General features: G+C 38.3%; 1 protein-coding gene across 1 annotated transcript in view; it reads left to right on the top strand.

The window, feature by feature from the left end:
• The window catches only part of DLC1 (DLC1 Rho GTPase activating protein), a 339,270-nt gene that overhangs the window by 305,687 nt on the left and 18,305 nt on the right, over nucleotides 1–15,278 (top strand). Inside the window, 2 exon segments of the mRNA XM_049772336.1 lie at nucleotides 6,845–6,926; nucleotides 14,714–14,777. Of these exon segments, the coding sequence (XP_049628293.1) occupies nucleotides 6,845–6,926; nucleotides 14,714–14,777 (146 nt within the window).

The raw sequence follows: 15,278 nt of genomic DNA, 5'->3' as shown, positions 1-15,278 counted from the left end.
CAGTTTTAGACCATCAGTTTTTCACAATCACCTGTCTGGTTTTTCACTCTTACAAACTAAAGATCCATCAGCCATGTGATCTTAACACTTGTTATTTCCAGATTTTAATTTTTGCCAATCTAATGGACATAAAATGATATAGACTTTTTACTTCCTATTACCTAAGCTTCGTGATAGATAGCAATCATCTCTTACTGTTATTTAGCCATATATGTTTACTCTTCAGTAAAGTTTCTGTTGTCCACTTTTCTGCTGAGTGGATTGTCTTTCTCCTCAATGATTTGTAAGCCCTTTATAGTCCGTGTACTGTCTTTGTTGGTTGTGTATTGTACATTTTCTTCTCTTGTTTGTAACTAGGTTTGGGAGTCAATTGATTAATAGTGTGTTTAATTAAGAAAATTAAGTACTAGAGAGATAGTACAATGGGTAGGGTATTTATTTGTCTTGTGTGTGTCCCAAGCTTGATCCCTGGGACCATATATGGTCTCCCACCCACCCCCCCCAAGTCCACCAGAAATGATCCCTAAGTGTAGAACACCACTAGGAATAAACTTTAAATATAGAGCCAGAAATAACCTGTGAAAACTGCTAAGTGTGGTCAACACCCCCCAAATGCAATTCTACTTGATTTACATTTTAAAAATTTATCTTTTACATCATTCAAGGTCAGGGATCTTAGGAGACACCTACTATGTTATAAAAATCTCTGAAACATGTTGAGAAGATGCCATGTAACAACCAGGGATGTTCATCTCTTCTAATAATAGCATCTTTTGCTCTCCTGTTTATCTAGAATATAAACAGAAGGAACCCAGGGACATGGCTCAGGCAGAGTGCATGCCCTGATTATGTGATCCTTGAGTTTGATCCCCAGAAATACAAGAAAAATAGCCTACACCTGCTTCCTGTGATCAAGGAAGTGAGCTCTAAATTAGAGCTGGGAGGTAATAGCAACCTTCCTGAACATGTGAACAAACTTCCATGAGCCCATGCTAAGAATATTACAATACATAAGCGTGGCCGTCCTAGATAGCAACCAGGAGGTTGCTTTGAAGGATCTGGAATGCAAGGAAGAGTACCCCTGAGAACCAAATATGTACATAGATACCAATTTGTACACAGATCTGTTTTATTCCCTTGCTCACTCAGATAAATTAATTTATTATCTAATTTACAATCCCTTCTCCAGAACACATGTGTTTTTCTATAAAGATGAATTCAGAATTAATTTATTGTAGATACAAAGCATCTTTATATTTTTCCAGTTTTAAAGAATGTCTTTAATTATCCCTCCCTCCTTTTAAATATATTTGATTAGACCTAGAGCAATAGTACAGCAGCTAAAGTACTTGCTCTGCACACAACTGACCCGAGTTTGATCTCCAGCATGCCATTTGGTCTCCTGAGGCTGCTTGGACTGATCCCTGAGGACAGAACTGGGAATAAGTCCTAAGCGCTGCTAGAGGTGTGGCTCTCTCCCTCAGAAAAAAAAGAAAGAGAGAAAGAGAAAAGAGCGTGATATTTGATTAACCTGTATGCGTATGTGATAGAGTTGCTTATCTTTCACTTAGAGAAAATTCTACCTTAGTAAAAACACTTAGTAAAACTGAGGGTTGGGTAAGGGTGCAATGGGAAAATAGTATTCTACTGTATTTCCAATTCACAGCTTCACTGGAGGTGAGGAAGATAATTGCATTTGCAGTGGCTATCCTTGTATTCTGTTTAGAAATTAAATTTCCTTCAATTATGTCCATTTTAGGTGTTGATTTGCTGCCAAGTCATTTTTTTCTTAGGATGTTTGCATAGGCTGTTTGCTAAGACCTAGTTCCAGTCTCTGTCTTACTTCCTTCTAAATCCTACAATGCAAACTACGTTTTCACAAGTTACATTTTGGGATTCCGTTCACATTTTTTTTTTTTTGAAGTAAAAACCTGCTCTTAAAATATACTGTATATTGTTCTGGGTGTAATTTCTCCCCCTCATCCCACCACTAAATACACATACACACACTCTCTCTCTCTCTCTCCTCTCTCTCTCTCTTCTCTCTCTCTCTCTCTCTCTCTCTCTCTCTCTCTCTCTCTCTCACTCTTTATCTTCCTGTTTAGCTTTATTCATCCTGGGCAATTGGTACTTCCTGCCCTCAGATCTAAGGTAGAAGTTTAAATTCTAACCTAAACTACTCAAAGAACTTTTTTTTGTTTTGTTTTGTTTTGTTTTGTTTTGTAACTTTGGGTCACACCGGCAGTGCTCAGGAGTTACTCCTGGCTCTAAGCTCAGAAATCGCTCCTGGCAGGCTTGGGGGACCTTATGGTATGCCGGGATTCGAACCAATGACCTTCTGCATGATAGGCAAACACCTTACCTCCATGATATCTCTCCGCCCAAAAAAACTTTTCTTTTAAAAGCCAGTCTTCAGAAAAGAATGTAGAGTAATGAAATTACTTAATTTGTTCACTCCTCACATTCATTTAGTCCCTGAATATCCTAGAAATTTTAACTGAATTTCAAAGTTAATTTTCTTTTTTTTTTTTTTAAATTTTTATTTTTAATTATGAGAACAAGGGTGCAAAGAAAGAGGACAAGGTAAAGTTACAGTGGAAGGACAATCACCCATAACATAATTCTCAGAAGTCCCCTTACTGATATCTTAACTTTGAAATTTCAGCCTAAGAACATTAAGATAATAAGACAGAATCCATGTACAAATACTTTGTCCCTCAAGTCCCCAGATTGTAACACATTATAATATTTCTCAACAGTACACAAGGCAATCTAAAGCCATAAAACTTACGTAACTCCTTAAACATTACAGGCATAGTATTTTCTTACATTTCCATATACATGCATATTAGCTTAAGTTAACCTCAAATTTTAAGTGAGTTCTTTTTAAGGATTAGAGTCAAAGGAGCACAGTAAAGATGGTGTTAGAGTGGCAATTGTTGTTTGCATAGGCCCACCAAAATATGAGGGACATGGAAAGAAATAACCTTGGCCTAAGTACAAAGAGACCAGACCCCTGAAGTTTCCTGGCACAAGACCAAGTCTAGGCTCCAGGCAAGCTAGATCGTCCAATCCAATACATTGTCTGTAGAGCCAACACACTTTATTTTTCACACAGTCTCTGTTGTTGGTATCATGTTTCTGTATTAAAGATCCTGGAATCTGCATTACATTGAAGTCAGGATGTGGAGCATCCTCTCCTTTCACCTCACAATCAAAGGACAATGCAGGGAGCCCTGTCCTGTAAGCAGGTCGTTGTTGTTGTTAAGTCTTCTCAGTGTTAAGGGAAGTCTCTTTTGAGCAGGTCGAAGTCTGAGCAGTGTAGGTCTTCCGTGGTAGAGGATTGCTTCCAGGTGATGTTATAGACCAGCCTGGATGTTTCGTGGATGGCTTTCCTGGTTCAGGGGAGAATGGATTATGCCCTTTCTTCTGAGGTCTGTGCCAGGTCGTTATGTCAATGTTCAGGGTGTAAGGTCCCTTTGCACTACAAGATTTGTGTGTTCCAGTCTCTATTAGATAGGATCTTATTTGTATGTATAGTATTTTCCCATTTTAATGTGCCTATGCAAATAAGAAACAATGCCACATGGTGTTATTGGCGCATATGGGGGCCATAAGAACAATTACAATGATTCCCATGACATGGTTCAATCATAAGCATTAAACTGGGGGACTCTTCCACCAAAATTCCTTGTTAAACAGCTCAAAAAGAGAAGATAAAAAGTGGTTAGAATCATCACTGTATAAGACAACATTTAGTAAGAATTATAGCTGTCAGAGAAAAAAAACACAAAATATTCTAAAGAAATACGTGTCCATTTTATGTATCTTGAAACAGTTTGGGGTTGTCACACACAATGCACAGCTTTGGACTGTGATTAGGATTGTACACTACTGAAGTTAAAAAGAGTAAAGTAGGTTAGTGATGTTTGAGAGGGGGTTAGAGAGTTAAGGATTAAAAAAGAGCTTTGTAGGGGTGTGGGAAAGGGCAGAATACAAAATGAACATTCTGTATACGGAAAACATAACATAAGAATAAGGAATATTCTGAATACATGAAGTACATGAAGTACGCCCCCGCGCGGTTCTGTAGTTTTTGGATGCCTAGGGAGGAATTTCTCACCCCCTCCCCCCAGGGCCCGATTAACCAGGCGTGGCCCTGAAGACCCGCCTGGTGTGGGGGGAATCTTGTTCACCTGGACTAAGTGGTCAGCCCAGGGGTCCTATGGCTAGCTGTCCTGCTCAGAGCCCCCATCATACCAGTCAAAAGCCCACGAAATCCTGGCATGTGGAGTGTTCTGAGCCCAGCCGAGCCTCTGTAGTTTTTGGATGCCTAGGGAGGAATTTCTCACCCCCTCCCCCCAGGGCCCGATTAACCAGGCGTGGCCCTGAAGACCCGCCTGGTGTGGGGGGAATCTTGTTCCCCTGGACTAAGTGGTCAGCCCAGGGGTCCTATGGCTAGCTGTCCTGCCCAGAGCCCCCAACATACCAGGCAAACACACCAAGAAATTTTGGCATTCGGAGTGTTCTGAGCCCAGCCGAGCCTCTGTAGTTTTTGGATGCCTAGGGAGGAATTTCTCACCCTTCTTTAAGAAGGTATTCTGAAGCACAGTTCTTGGATTACTATTAAAAAATCAATTAAAGTGCTGGGTATCTGTTTAAAGAGAAATGCATTTGCCACATTTTCAAGCAACCTTCCAATCTGCCTTGCTTTTGGGGGGGGGGGTTTGAATTTTTGGGTCACACCTGGCAGTGGATTACAAATCATTCACAGTAGTATTTCAGGTACATAGTGACATTGAGTCAGGGCCATTCCCACCACCAATGTTGTCCTCTCTCCACCCCTGTTCCCAGCATGCATCCTATATGGCCCCTTCTTTGCCCCCTGGTCTGCTAGTATAAGTAGTCCCTTCTGTGTCTAGCCTGTTGTAGATTGGGTATTGATTTTGTTGTAGTTGGGTTTGGATTTGATGTTCAAGTCTGATCACATTTTTTATTTCTACTCAATGTTCATGTGACTGGTCTTTAATATTTCTGTAAAATAGATTACTAATGAGATTTCGGTATCATTCTATAATATTACAAATCAAAGGTAGAAGTGGGATATAGTTTAAAAGTGGGGAGTAGGGGCCAGGGAGATAGCATGGAGATAAGGCATTTGCCTTGTATGCAGAAGGACGGTGGTTCATATCCCGGCATCACATATGGTCTGCTGAGCCTGCCAGGAGTAATTTCTGAGCTTAGAACCCTGAGCCCTGCTGGGTGTGACCCCCCCCCAAACAAACAAACAAACAAAAAAAAAAGTGGGCAGTAGGGACTGCAGAGTGATAGTACAGCCAGTAGGCTTACTTTGCATGCAGCCGACCTGGATTCGATCTCTGGCATACCCTGAGCCTGCCAGGAGTAATCTCTGAGCACCAATGGGGCTTCAAAACCAACAAAAGTATCCTCATTCATTGTTGGAATAGAAATGTCAACTGTTGTTCAGCTTCTGCAGAAAAGTATAAAAGCCTCTCCAAATTATTAAAATATACCCTCTGTAAGACCCAACAATTTCACTTCTTGGCATCAACCCCCAAATCAGATAAACATTATGGCCTGCAACATAGCCTCGCACTTGGTCTGCCTGGATTTGATACTTAGACTCTAATATCATTCTCACCCTACCTCCAGCTCTCCAGGAGTAATTCCTGAGTGCAGAACCAGGAATGACCCCTGAGTACCATATGGTATGGTTTAAAAACAAAACAAAATACTTTTGACTGAGAGTTGACTAAAAGAATTCTTACTCTGTATCATTCTCCAGGTAAGGCCCATTATTTACTCCAGTAGCTGGAACTCCATAGATGCAGCTCCTATTATCTAGAGGCAATTCCAGAGCTGTTCTGAATTTCTACAGTGGTGTTGCCGATGTCCCTCCTACATTATCTTGGGTGGATTTATCTACAACTGCATGCAAATGGGAATTATTCCTTTTAGTTGCCCTTTTTCCCCTTCCCTTGTTTATCAGTTCTCATAGCACTAGATATTTCCAATATTCTGAGAATATGTTTTGGTTTGGAACCATACCTAGTGGAATTTAGGATTTACTCCTGGCTCTGTCCTCAGGAATCACTTCTGGTGGAATGCTGGGGGATTGAAACTGGGCCAGCTATATGCAAGGCAAGCATACCTGCTGCCCTCTCTCTCCAGCCCCCCAGTTCTGAGGATATTGAACTTCTCTTCTACAAGCTAAGGGTCTGGGAGTTATAATTCATGGTGCTTTATATCGGAGTCCTTTGTTTTAAGGGGACTCACACTCCTGGAAAGCCATAAGGAATTTCTGGTGTTTGAATAAAAATAGCATATCCTGAATTCTCTTAGCTTTTGATGTCATGTAGTGGTTAGATTACTTTTGAAACCACTGCCTATTGTTCTTTAGCTCTTGTGTAAGTCCAGTTTTTCCACGACCTCTTCCCGATCAAATGTGGTCAAAGACATAGATTTAAAACACTTTAACTCCATGTTAAAAGGAACACCCTTATGTTATTTAGGGTTGAAATTTAAGTTATAGAGAGTGTCTTTTACTTTCTTATTTACTTAAAGGTGCATTAAACTATTTCTTTGATAAGAAGAAACTATTTAGTTCTGTAGATTACCTTAGATCTAACTTACTTTTAGGAACTGATGCAGAATTATTTTTCACTTTTTTTCCCATAGCACTTTTTAGGTTTGAAATGTCCTATGCAGAATAGGTATTCAATAAGTTATTTGTTGTTGTCCCTATTGAAAATGTCTAGTTTGACAATATATTTTAGATACTGAGTAATTTATTTATTTATACAAACTTTTTATTTTGTCACAGATCTCTTGTTCCCCATTGATATCTCTTCTGTCAAAAGAGAACATGATTTCTTGGACAGAGACGCCATTGAGGCTTTATGCAGGTAAATGGGATTGTTTATGGAGTCTTTCATATAGGTGATTGGTTTGGAGTTTGGGGTTGAGGGTGGGTTCTTTTTATTTTATCTTAAAGGATATGACACCTCTGAGATGGTTTTGTTTTGCTTTTGTTCTAACTAAGGCAAAATTCTTTAATTTATTATTGCCATTAAATTATGCTTAAGTTACAGGAGAAATAATATAGAGGGTAAGGCATTTACCTTGCACATAGCAGACCATCACTGACTTCAAAAAAATTACACTTAAGAAGTACCATTTCATTTTCAATATCATGGAATTACCAAAACAGATCATGTCTAGATAGCTTAAAAAAACTAGAACAGGGTTTTAATAAAATCAAGGTACTGGATTGTACAGTTTATACCAGGCACCCTAATAGTCAAAGCTGTTGTTATAAATGGAATAAAATGGAATAAACACAGAGGAGTGAATGGGGAGAGGCTTAAGGATTACCCAGTGTTAGAATGATTACTGCTTGATTCTAGCTAAGCTTTTTGAACATCTTCAGTTGCCTAGGTACAGAACAGTAATAGTAGAAGTAAACAAGATTATAAAGTAGCTCAGGGCAGCTTTAACACATACTGTTCAGGAAATAAGCATTAATGTGAAATTTGAATCAGACTGTTAGAAATTCTTGTGCTTAAGTCTTCAGGCTAAGAAGATGTGGGAAGTGACAGTAGTAAAATATGTAGCCAATAGTATGGGATTACCTGCAATCCTTGCAAACTTTTTTGGAATTTTATTCATTTTAAGTTATTTTGTTGTAATTGTCTCACAACTTAGAAAGTATCAAAGTGGGGCCAGCGAGGTGGCACTAGAGGTAAGGTATTCTGCCTTGCAAGCGCTAGCCAAGGAAAGATCGCGACTGCGGTTCCATCCCCCGGCATCCCATATGGGGCAATTTCTGAGCGCTTAGCCAGGAGTAACCCCTGAGCATCAAAGGGGTGTGGCCCGAAAAAAAAAAAAAAAAAAGAAAGTATCAAAGTGAAAATCTAGCATGCACACACACACACACACAAACATACACAATAGGGCCATGGCTCATCCTGGATTGATCCCTAATCACTGCATATTGTTCTCTGGGTGTGTCCCCCAAAATAAAATATTACATATATAGAAAGATAAAATTCCCATCTTGACTTAATGTAAATGTGAAATAAATTGTCTTTTAATTTTATTTTTTGGCTTTGGGGCCACATTAGTGATGCTCAGAGTTTACGCCTTGTTCTTTGCTTGGGAATCAGTCCTGGTGGGATTTGAGGGAGTGGGGAGGTGTCTCTCTGGCGTGCAGAACAAAACCCCAGCCTACTTGAATGCAAGGCAAATAAATTCCCTACCTGCTATACTGTCTCTGAGACCCATAAATTGTCTTATGATTCTAATATTTATTTTATTAACATTAAAAAAATTGTCTTTTGGACCACCCTGTCAGTGCTGTGGGGGCTTACTGCCATCATTGTGCTTGGAGGATCACTCTCAGCAGTGATCAAAACCTGGTGGTACCAGGGATCAAACCCAGGCCTCCCATAAGCCAAATATACTCTTAGCCTTTTGAATATTTCTCCAGAGCCCTGAAAAACATTTTATATACTGGATACCACCCAGTACTTTCCCTTTGCAAGCAAAGAAGGCAATGAAAACACTATATTTTGTCTTTCTTAAGTAATTCAATATTGTTTGAAACAGCAAACTTAAGCAATGCTTTTAGGGAAAGATCAACCGCTTAAAATATGCAATAGACTGGTTCTTGCAGCTTAAGAAAGAAAAGGACATTATTAATCACAGAAGCACTGTCACTTTTCAAGTTCAATCAAATGACTGCTTAGAAATATCCGAAGTTTGTCCACATTTCCTCCCAAGAAACCTAATTCTAAGATCTACCCTACTGTATGTAATATCATAGCTATGTCATCTGGAATTAAAAAAAATGTCATTCATACAGAAAAGGAGGGGAAAAAGGCAGCATCTAGAATATAAACTACTCCAGACATATTTTAAATGTTTTCTTGCTTAGCTATGGAGCAAAATTATTTTCAATTAATCATTGTTGGTAAAATATAAATGAGGTTACTCATATCTCCTTGGAAATATTTTAGCCTCACATCACATCATCCATGTTACACATTTTAAGTCACTTTGTGTGGGGATTTCAGAAGTAGCAGAAACAGCATAGGAATTTCCGGGTCATAAAAATAACAGTTTAAGAGGCCAGAGAGATAGTGGGTAAGGCATTTGTAAATGGCCAATGCAAGTTCAATCTCCAGAACCTCATTTGGTCCCTGGTCCCTATGAGTGTCAGCCCAAAGTGAAGTTGAGTGTGACCCCAAAACAAATTATCACTGCAAAATAATAGCCTAAAGGTTATGATTAAATTCTTGAGTATCATCAGCCTGTTTGAAATCCAACTCCCCTGTTGTGAGGAGAGGCTAATCCTACATCTATACTTTGTGATTTTTTGTGTGTGTGTGTTTGTAAAGAAACTCCTATGTGTATTTTTGACTCTTGTGTATTCTGATTGAGCTTTGTTTTTTCTGATAGCATAAAATGCTTGAAATTTTCTTTCTGTTTTTTCACTTATCCTTTTCTTTGCCTTTCTTTTCTTCCCTCCTTTCTCTTCTCACTCTTTCATCCCACCCCACCACCTGGTCCTGGATATGTACTTAGGAGTCACACATGGCAGTGCTCAAGGGACCATATGTGGTCATGGCCATTGAAGTTGCATGCAAAGCCCAGTACTTTACCTCCAGTGCTCTCTCCAGCCCTAGTTTTCTTTTTTATAAATAAATTCTGGGACCAGAGTACAATACATCGGGTAGGGTGTTTGCTTTGCAAGCGTCCCACTCAGGTTTGATCCCTAGCACCACATACGGTCTTCCAGGAGTTCCCAAAGCATAAAGCCAGGAGTTAACCCTGAGTACCACTGAGTGTGGGCTGTCTCTACCAAAAAAGGAGAAATTCTTTCTGACTCACAGGAAGAGACATTAACTTGTTTACTTGTTTGTAATAGGAGCTCAAAGGGCTTTTGTCTATTCTACATGGACACATAAATGACTTGTTATGAGACATGATTCTCCTTTTGAGAGGCCTCAATAGATTCAGATGGGGGAAAAATTGGAGACTTCTAAGTGTGTTTGAGGCACCTTTGATATGATGTAGATTCTGGGCTTTAACAAAGTGGTTGGGTATTGTTTTATGATGCATGATTTTCATCTCATTTGCTAGACTAACCTGTTCCATATGTCTTCTGGATCCATAGAATTCCCAAGCCAGCAAAGTATGAAACTCATTCATTGTTTAATTTCAAACTTGTGAAGTTCTTTCCAGACAACTGAAAGACTTTTAGGACAGTTCATATTTTGCCTCCTTGAAATATTTTGAACATTGATTTTTAAATATATACAATGATTATAAATGGTTATAAATATATAATGTTTATAATATAATAATATAATATAGTAATATATATTATATATAATATACTATATAAGTGGTTATACATGATTGAAAAATTTAAATTATTAAATACCTAATATTTTTATTTTAGGAGACAAAGGTTTTTTTTTTTCCTTTTTTTATTCTTTTTTGGGCTACACCCAGTAATTATATGTCTATGCTCAGGAGTGACCCCGACAGTATTTGAGGGCCATATGTGGTGTGGAGAATTCAAACATGCAAGGCAAGGTCCTTTCATTCCAAGCTTTACTTTAATGTAATTTTCACATGGTTCTTCTATCTTCCCACTACACACATGAATGTTGTAACTGTTCTCCTGTACACACTAATATTCTGCTTAGGGACAAATAATATTACAGAGGCCAGAGTAGTAATACAGTGGATAGAGCATTCGCCTTGTACACAGCTGACTGTGGTTTGATCCTCGGCACACTTTATGATTTCCCAAGACTGCCAGGAAAACCAGAAGTAAGCTCTGAGCACCACCAGCTCTGACAAAAAAAGCCCAAATAATATTCTTTTATTTTTACCAAACAATATTCTTACTAAATGTTTGTATACTCATAACATTGGTTGGATGTATATCTTCTTTGGTCAAATTTTTAATTACAAGTTGATCCTCAACATCTCCTATTTAAATATATATGTATATATATATATGTGTGTGTATATATATATATATATATATACTTAATAAGTGGGAGAGAATGATGGCAATATCTTAATTATAAAGTTAAATAATCAGCAGAAGTTAAATAATGAAAGATTTTTTAAATTTGTATAGATAACTGACATTTTAATGCTCACACTTGCTAAAAGATTTATGCATTTGTTTCTTTGAAGAGACTGGCTTTTGTCCCAGGCTTGCTAGCTTTGCTGTATAATCCAATTCTAATGATTAAACCAAGATTCTGAGAATTACATACAGGATCAGCACTGGAGAAGTAATTCACTTGTTTTGAATCATGTACAGATAAGAATGCAAACTGTCATCTGCTTACTACTAAACTACCTCATGTGAGATGCTTTTTGCCTGGCTATAGTATCTGTAAAATATTTCATAGTAATGACTTCCTTATAGGAGTTTCAAACTCCTATAAGCACAGCAAAGAACTATATAAAGTATATAAAGAAGGTGATAGATTTATACACTACAATCTCCTATATGCACTTTGATATAAAGCAACCCTTAAAATATTCCCAAGCTATGTAAAGCAGCTTCCTTATAGGGCATTAACTCTAGTACTATTTTTCTCTTCTTTTAATAGGCAATTTTTTTGAGAGAGAGAGAGAGAGAGAGAGAGAGAGAGAGAGAGAGAGAGAGAGAGAGAGAGAGAGAGAGAGAGAATATAGCAAGTAAGGAACTTGACTTGCACTTTCTGATCCATGTTTAATCCCCAGAACTCATGTATGGTTCCCCAAACCCCACCGGAAATGATTGTGAGCACAGAACCAGGAATAAACCCTAAACAGTCAGCTGTGCTGTGACTCTCTCTCTCTCTCTCTCTCTCTCTCTCTCTCTCTCTCTCTCTCTCTCTCTCTCTCTCTCTCTCTCTCTCTCTCTCTCTCTCTCTCTCCTCTCCCTCCCTCTAGTGCTTCTCTCCTCCTCACACACACACAAATAAAAGGAATTTTGAAACCTCTAGTGCTCTCTCTCTCTCTCTCTCTCTCTCTCTCACACACACACACACACACACACACACACACACACAAATAAAAGGAATTTTGAAAAACAATTGTACTGATTCTAACAAAAGATCTTTTAAAAGGATTGGAACAATATTTGTCAAGCCTGGAGTTAGCAAATTGTTCCTTTTTTTCTTTTCTCTTGAACTTTTCCTGTTTTCCTTTTAAACAGAAGGAAGCTCAGATCCCCTCCTGCTATGCTTTTATCTGGGTGCTTGCAGCTCCCTGCAGCAAAGTTCTTGAACCTTTGATAGCCCACCCTATGAGTCCTCTGCAACCTAGAGAATACAAGTTCCCCTACAGATAAGACTGACACATTCCTCTGATGCTGGGCCCAGTGGGGGCCCTGGGGGATGGGAAGGAGCTTAGCTTCTGGACAGATGGTGTGTGATACCAACATTCACACAACCCTTGCAGGACTCAGACTTAGGATAGAACTAATCCACTTTCCTGTATTCTCTTCAGTCTTTACAAAGAAATGCAAAAAATAGTGTTTCTACGTTTTGGAGATACCAGTTTTTAGCCTGGGACAAGAGGTACATCCTTTCAAAACCTTGATTTCTTCAGCTATAAAATGAACATAAAGATAAATCCCTGTGCCCTAAGGATTGTTAGGGCTGAATTGGAAATAATACATTTGATGTTCTGTATCAGGCACTGTACTGGCACAGCCAGAATGACTGTGTCACCTTTAAGTAGATGACCCCTCACTGGTGACCATTGTCTGGTGTTCCTGTAAATTCCACAGAAACCCCTGAAAAACTTTCAGGCTTTCAACTCAAGTGCCATTTCCCTAGTGCTATCTACATAAGAAGATACTTTTGACCTTCATAAAACTGCTCTACTGGTCCTTTGGTTTGACTAGCATTTAAAGACTTCAACTCTCCTTCCCCCATCTAGGCCTCCCAGCCTAGTAAACTCAATTGATGTCATAAACATCACTCAGCCATTCAAGTCCAAATGAAGTCAAGTGGGTATTTGATTACAGGTTTGATTAATGAAACCCAGACCTGAGATTCAACTGTAAACCATTCCAGATTTCTTAAGTCCTGGAAACATTTGTGAGCTAAAATACTGAGGGTACAAATCATTAAGGCCACAGTTGCCCCTTTGAAAAGACCTTAACAACCCACTAATTTTGAAATTTTGGTCTTTTTCTTAGGGGAGTTGTTTCTGATTTTTGGTTTTTGTCTTTCTTTTCCCCTGCTGACAAAATCTTCCTGAACATGCTCTGGGTGGGGTCATCTTTGTTTATGCCATAAACAAATAGATTACCGCATAATCTATGAAATCAAAGGTGATTTTATCAGCAAAAATGCTTCCATCCTAGGGCATCAAAGTTGTTCAACAAGTTTTCAAAACAAGATCAGAAAGGTAAAATCCTTGAAGAGGTCACTCATGGCCAGTTTGAATTTGTGTGGATTAAATACCCATATCTCCTGAAAGTAGAAGAATGGCGATTGTAATATTTTATTCTACAAAGACATTGGACAACAAATGGCATAAGACAGCAGATCTATTATAGGTTCATGGGAGGGAATTAAAGTGTTCATCTGGAAGATGTTAGAACTAGGGCATGAAGGGCTGCCATGTTCTCACACTCCTGTTGCTTTTCCATATTTTCTCAATAAGAATTTTTGTTTTGTTTTATAGCTGTCTTTAATTTTCAATGAAACATAAATGATCCCCAAATCTAAATAAATGAACATTACTGTTGGATAGGGATTAAAGAAAGCATTAAAAGTTAAAAATTCTACTTTAATAAAAAGGATCTAAGGCAATGACTTATTTTTGAACTCCAGGAATTATGATTCTGTCCTATACAGGAAATAGTCCAAAGAAATGGGAATTGAACAAGCACTTGAGTGAGTGCCCTTTATTTTCAAGAATTGATCATTTCAGTGTGTAGAGAAATGTAAGTCAGGGTTAAAGGCATTTGCCTTACAAGGAATCAATTTGGTCAGGTCAGTTTTTGACACTTTGATTCCCCCCAAGCACTGCCAGGAGCCACCTCTAAATACAGTCAAGAGTAAGTCAAGAATATCACCAAATATGACTCCTCTACACCAAAAAGAAAACACACACACACACACACACACACACACACACACACAAAAGCTTTCAACAAGCTAAGAATTTGCTTCTTCTTTACTCTTTTCTTTTAAATCATTTGAGATAGAATAAACTGTTTGTTTACTACACTGATAATTCTGCGAGGTTACTTGTCATGGTTTTCATTTGTGTGGAAAGAGAACATACTGGCCCTTTTGGCATTCTGTAGGACAGTCTTATGTCTCAACCGCAGGCCCATTGGAAATGAATGTTGCCTCATTGAGAATTATGTCTCAGATACCAAACATTCTCCTAAGACTGTGCCAATTTCTACTAAAAGACAAATATTGGCTAAGTGAAATATAGTATATATTTATAAGTATATTCATTATGTAAGTATGTTTGTATGTACTTAGTTATTTTCAACCTGTTTGCTTTGTAAGAAGGGTTTAATACTCTTGTAGATATTAATAGGTTTGCAGAAACCTAATAAATATTATCTATTTGAGGGGAAAAATATCTACTCACCACTGGTTTCCTATAGTCAGTAATGTTCTTTTGGTTTGTTTTTGAAATGTAGGCGTCTGAATACTTTGAACAAGTGTGCGGTGATGAAGCTGGAAATCAGTCCTCACCGGAAGAGAGTAAGTATATAAAGTTTAAGATAGGATGGGAGGAAAGGGAGCAGACTGAAATTGGACTGTGGGTTTGGTTTCTCAAGTTTCTACCTCCTTATTTCAAAAATATTCCTTGTTCTTACATATTTTTTATGTCATTGAAACTCTTAGTCACAACCAGCCAATGCATTATTACAATTTTGCTTAATTAATTTGCTGCTACCCATTACATATGAATATGCCATTGCTATATATAAAAGATGAAGCTCAAAGAACCCGATGGATTTTTGCCTTACTCCCTAGAAAAAGTAAAGCTTCAGTTCTGTGGAGGTATCTCCCTTTTCCCATCAGTAACACCTACTATATTTTAAAGCTGTAGGTATAGAGTGAAGGCTAGAGTTGTGGGGTATTAAAGAAGATTAAAAGGTAGAGAAGGAGAAATTGAATGGGGGCAGGCACAGTGGGAGGAAACTCCACACATTCTAGTTGACTGGTGACATAACTGAATTGGGGAAGTTTTTTCTCTAC

Source organism: Suncus etruscus, chromosome 4 (assembly GCF_024139225.1).
Source record: "Suncus etruscus isolate mSunEtr1 chromosome 4, mSunEtr1.pri.cur, whole genome shotgun sequence".
Classification (NCBI taxonomy): Eukaryota; Metazoa; Chordata; class Mammalia; order Eulipotyphla; family Soricidae; genus Suncus; species Suncus etruscus.
This window is presented reverse-complemented; position numbering and strand designations above follow the sequence as displayed.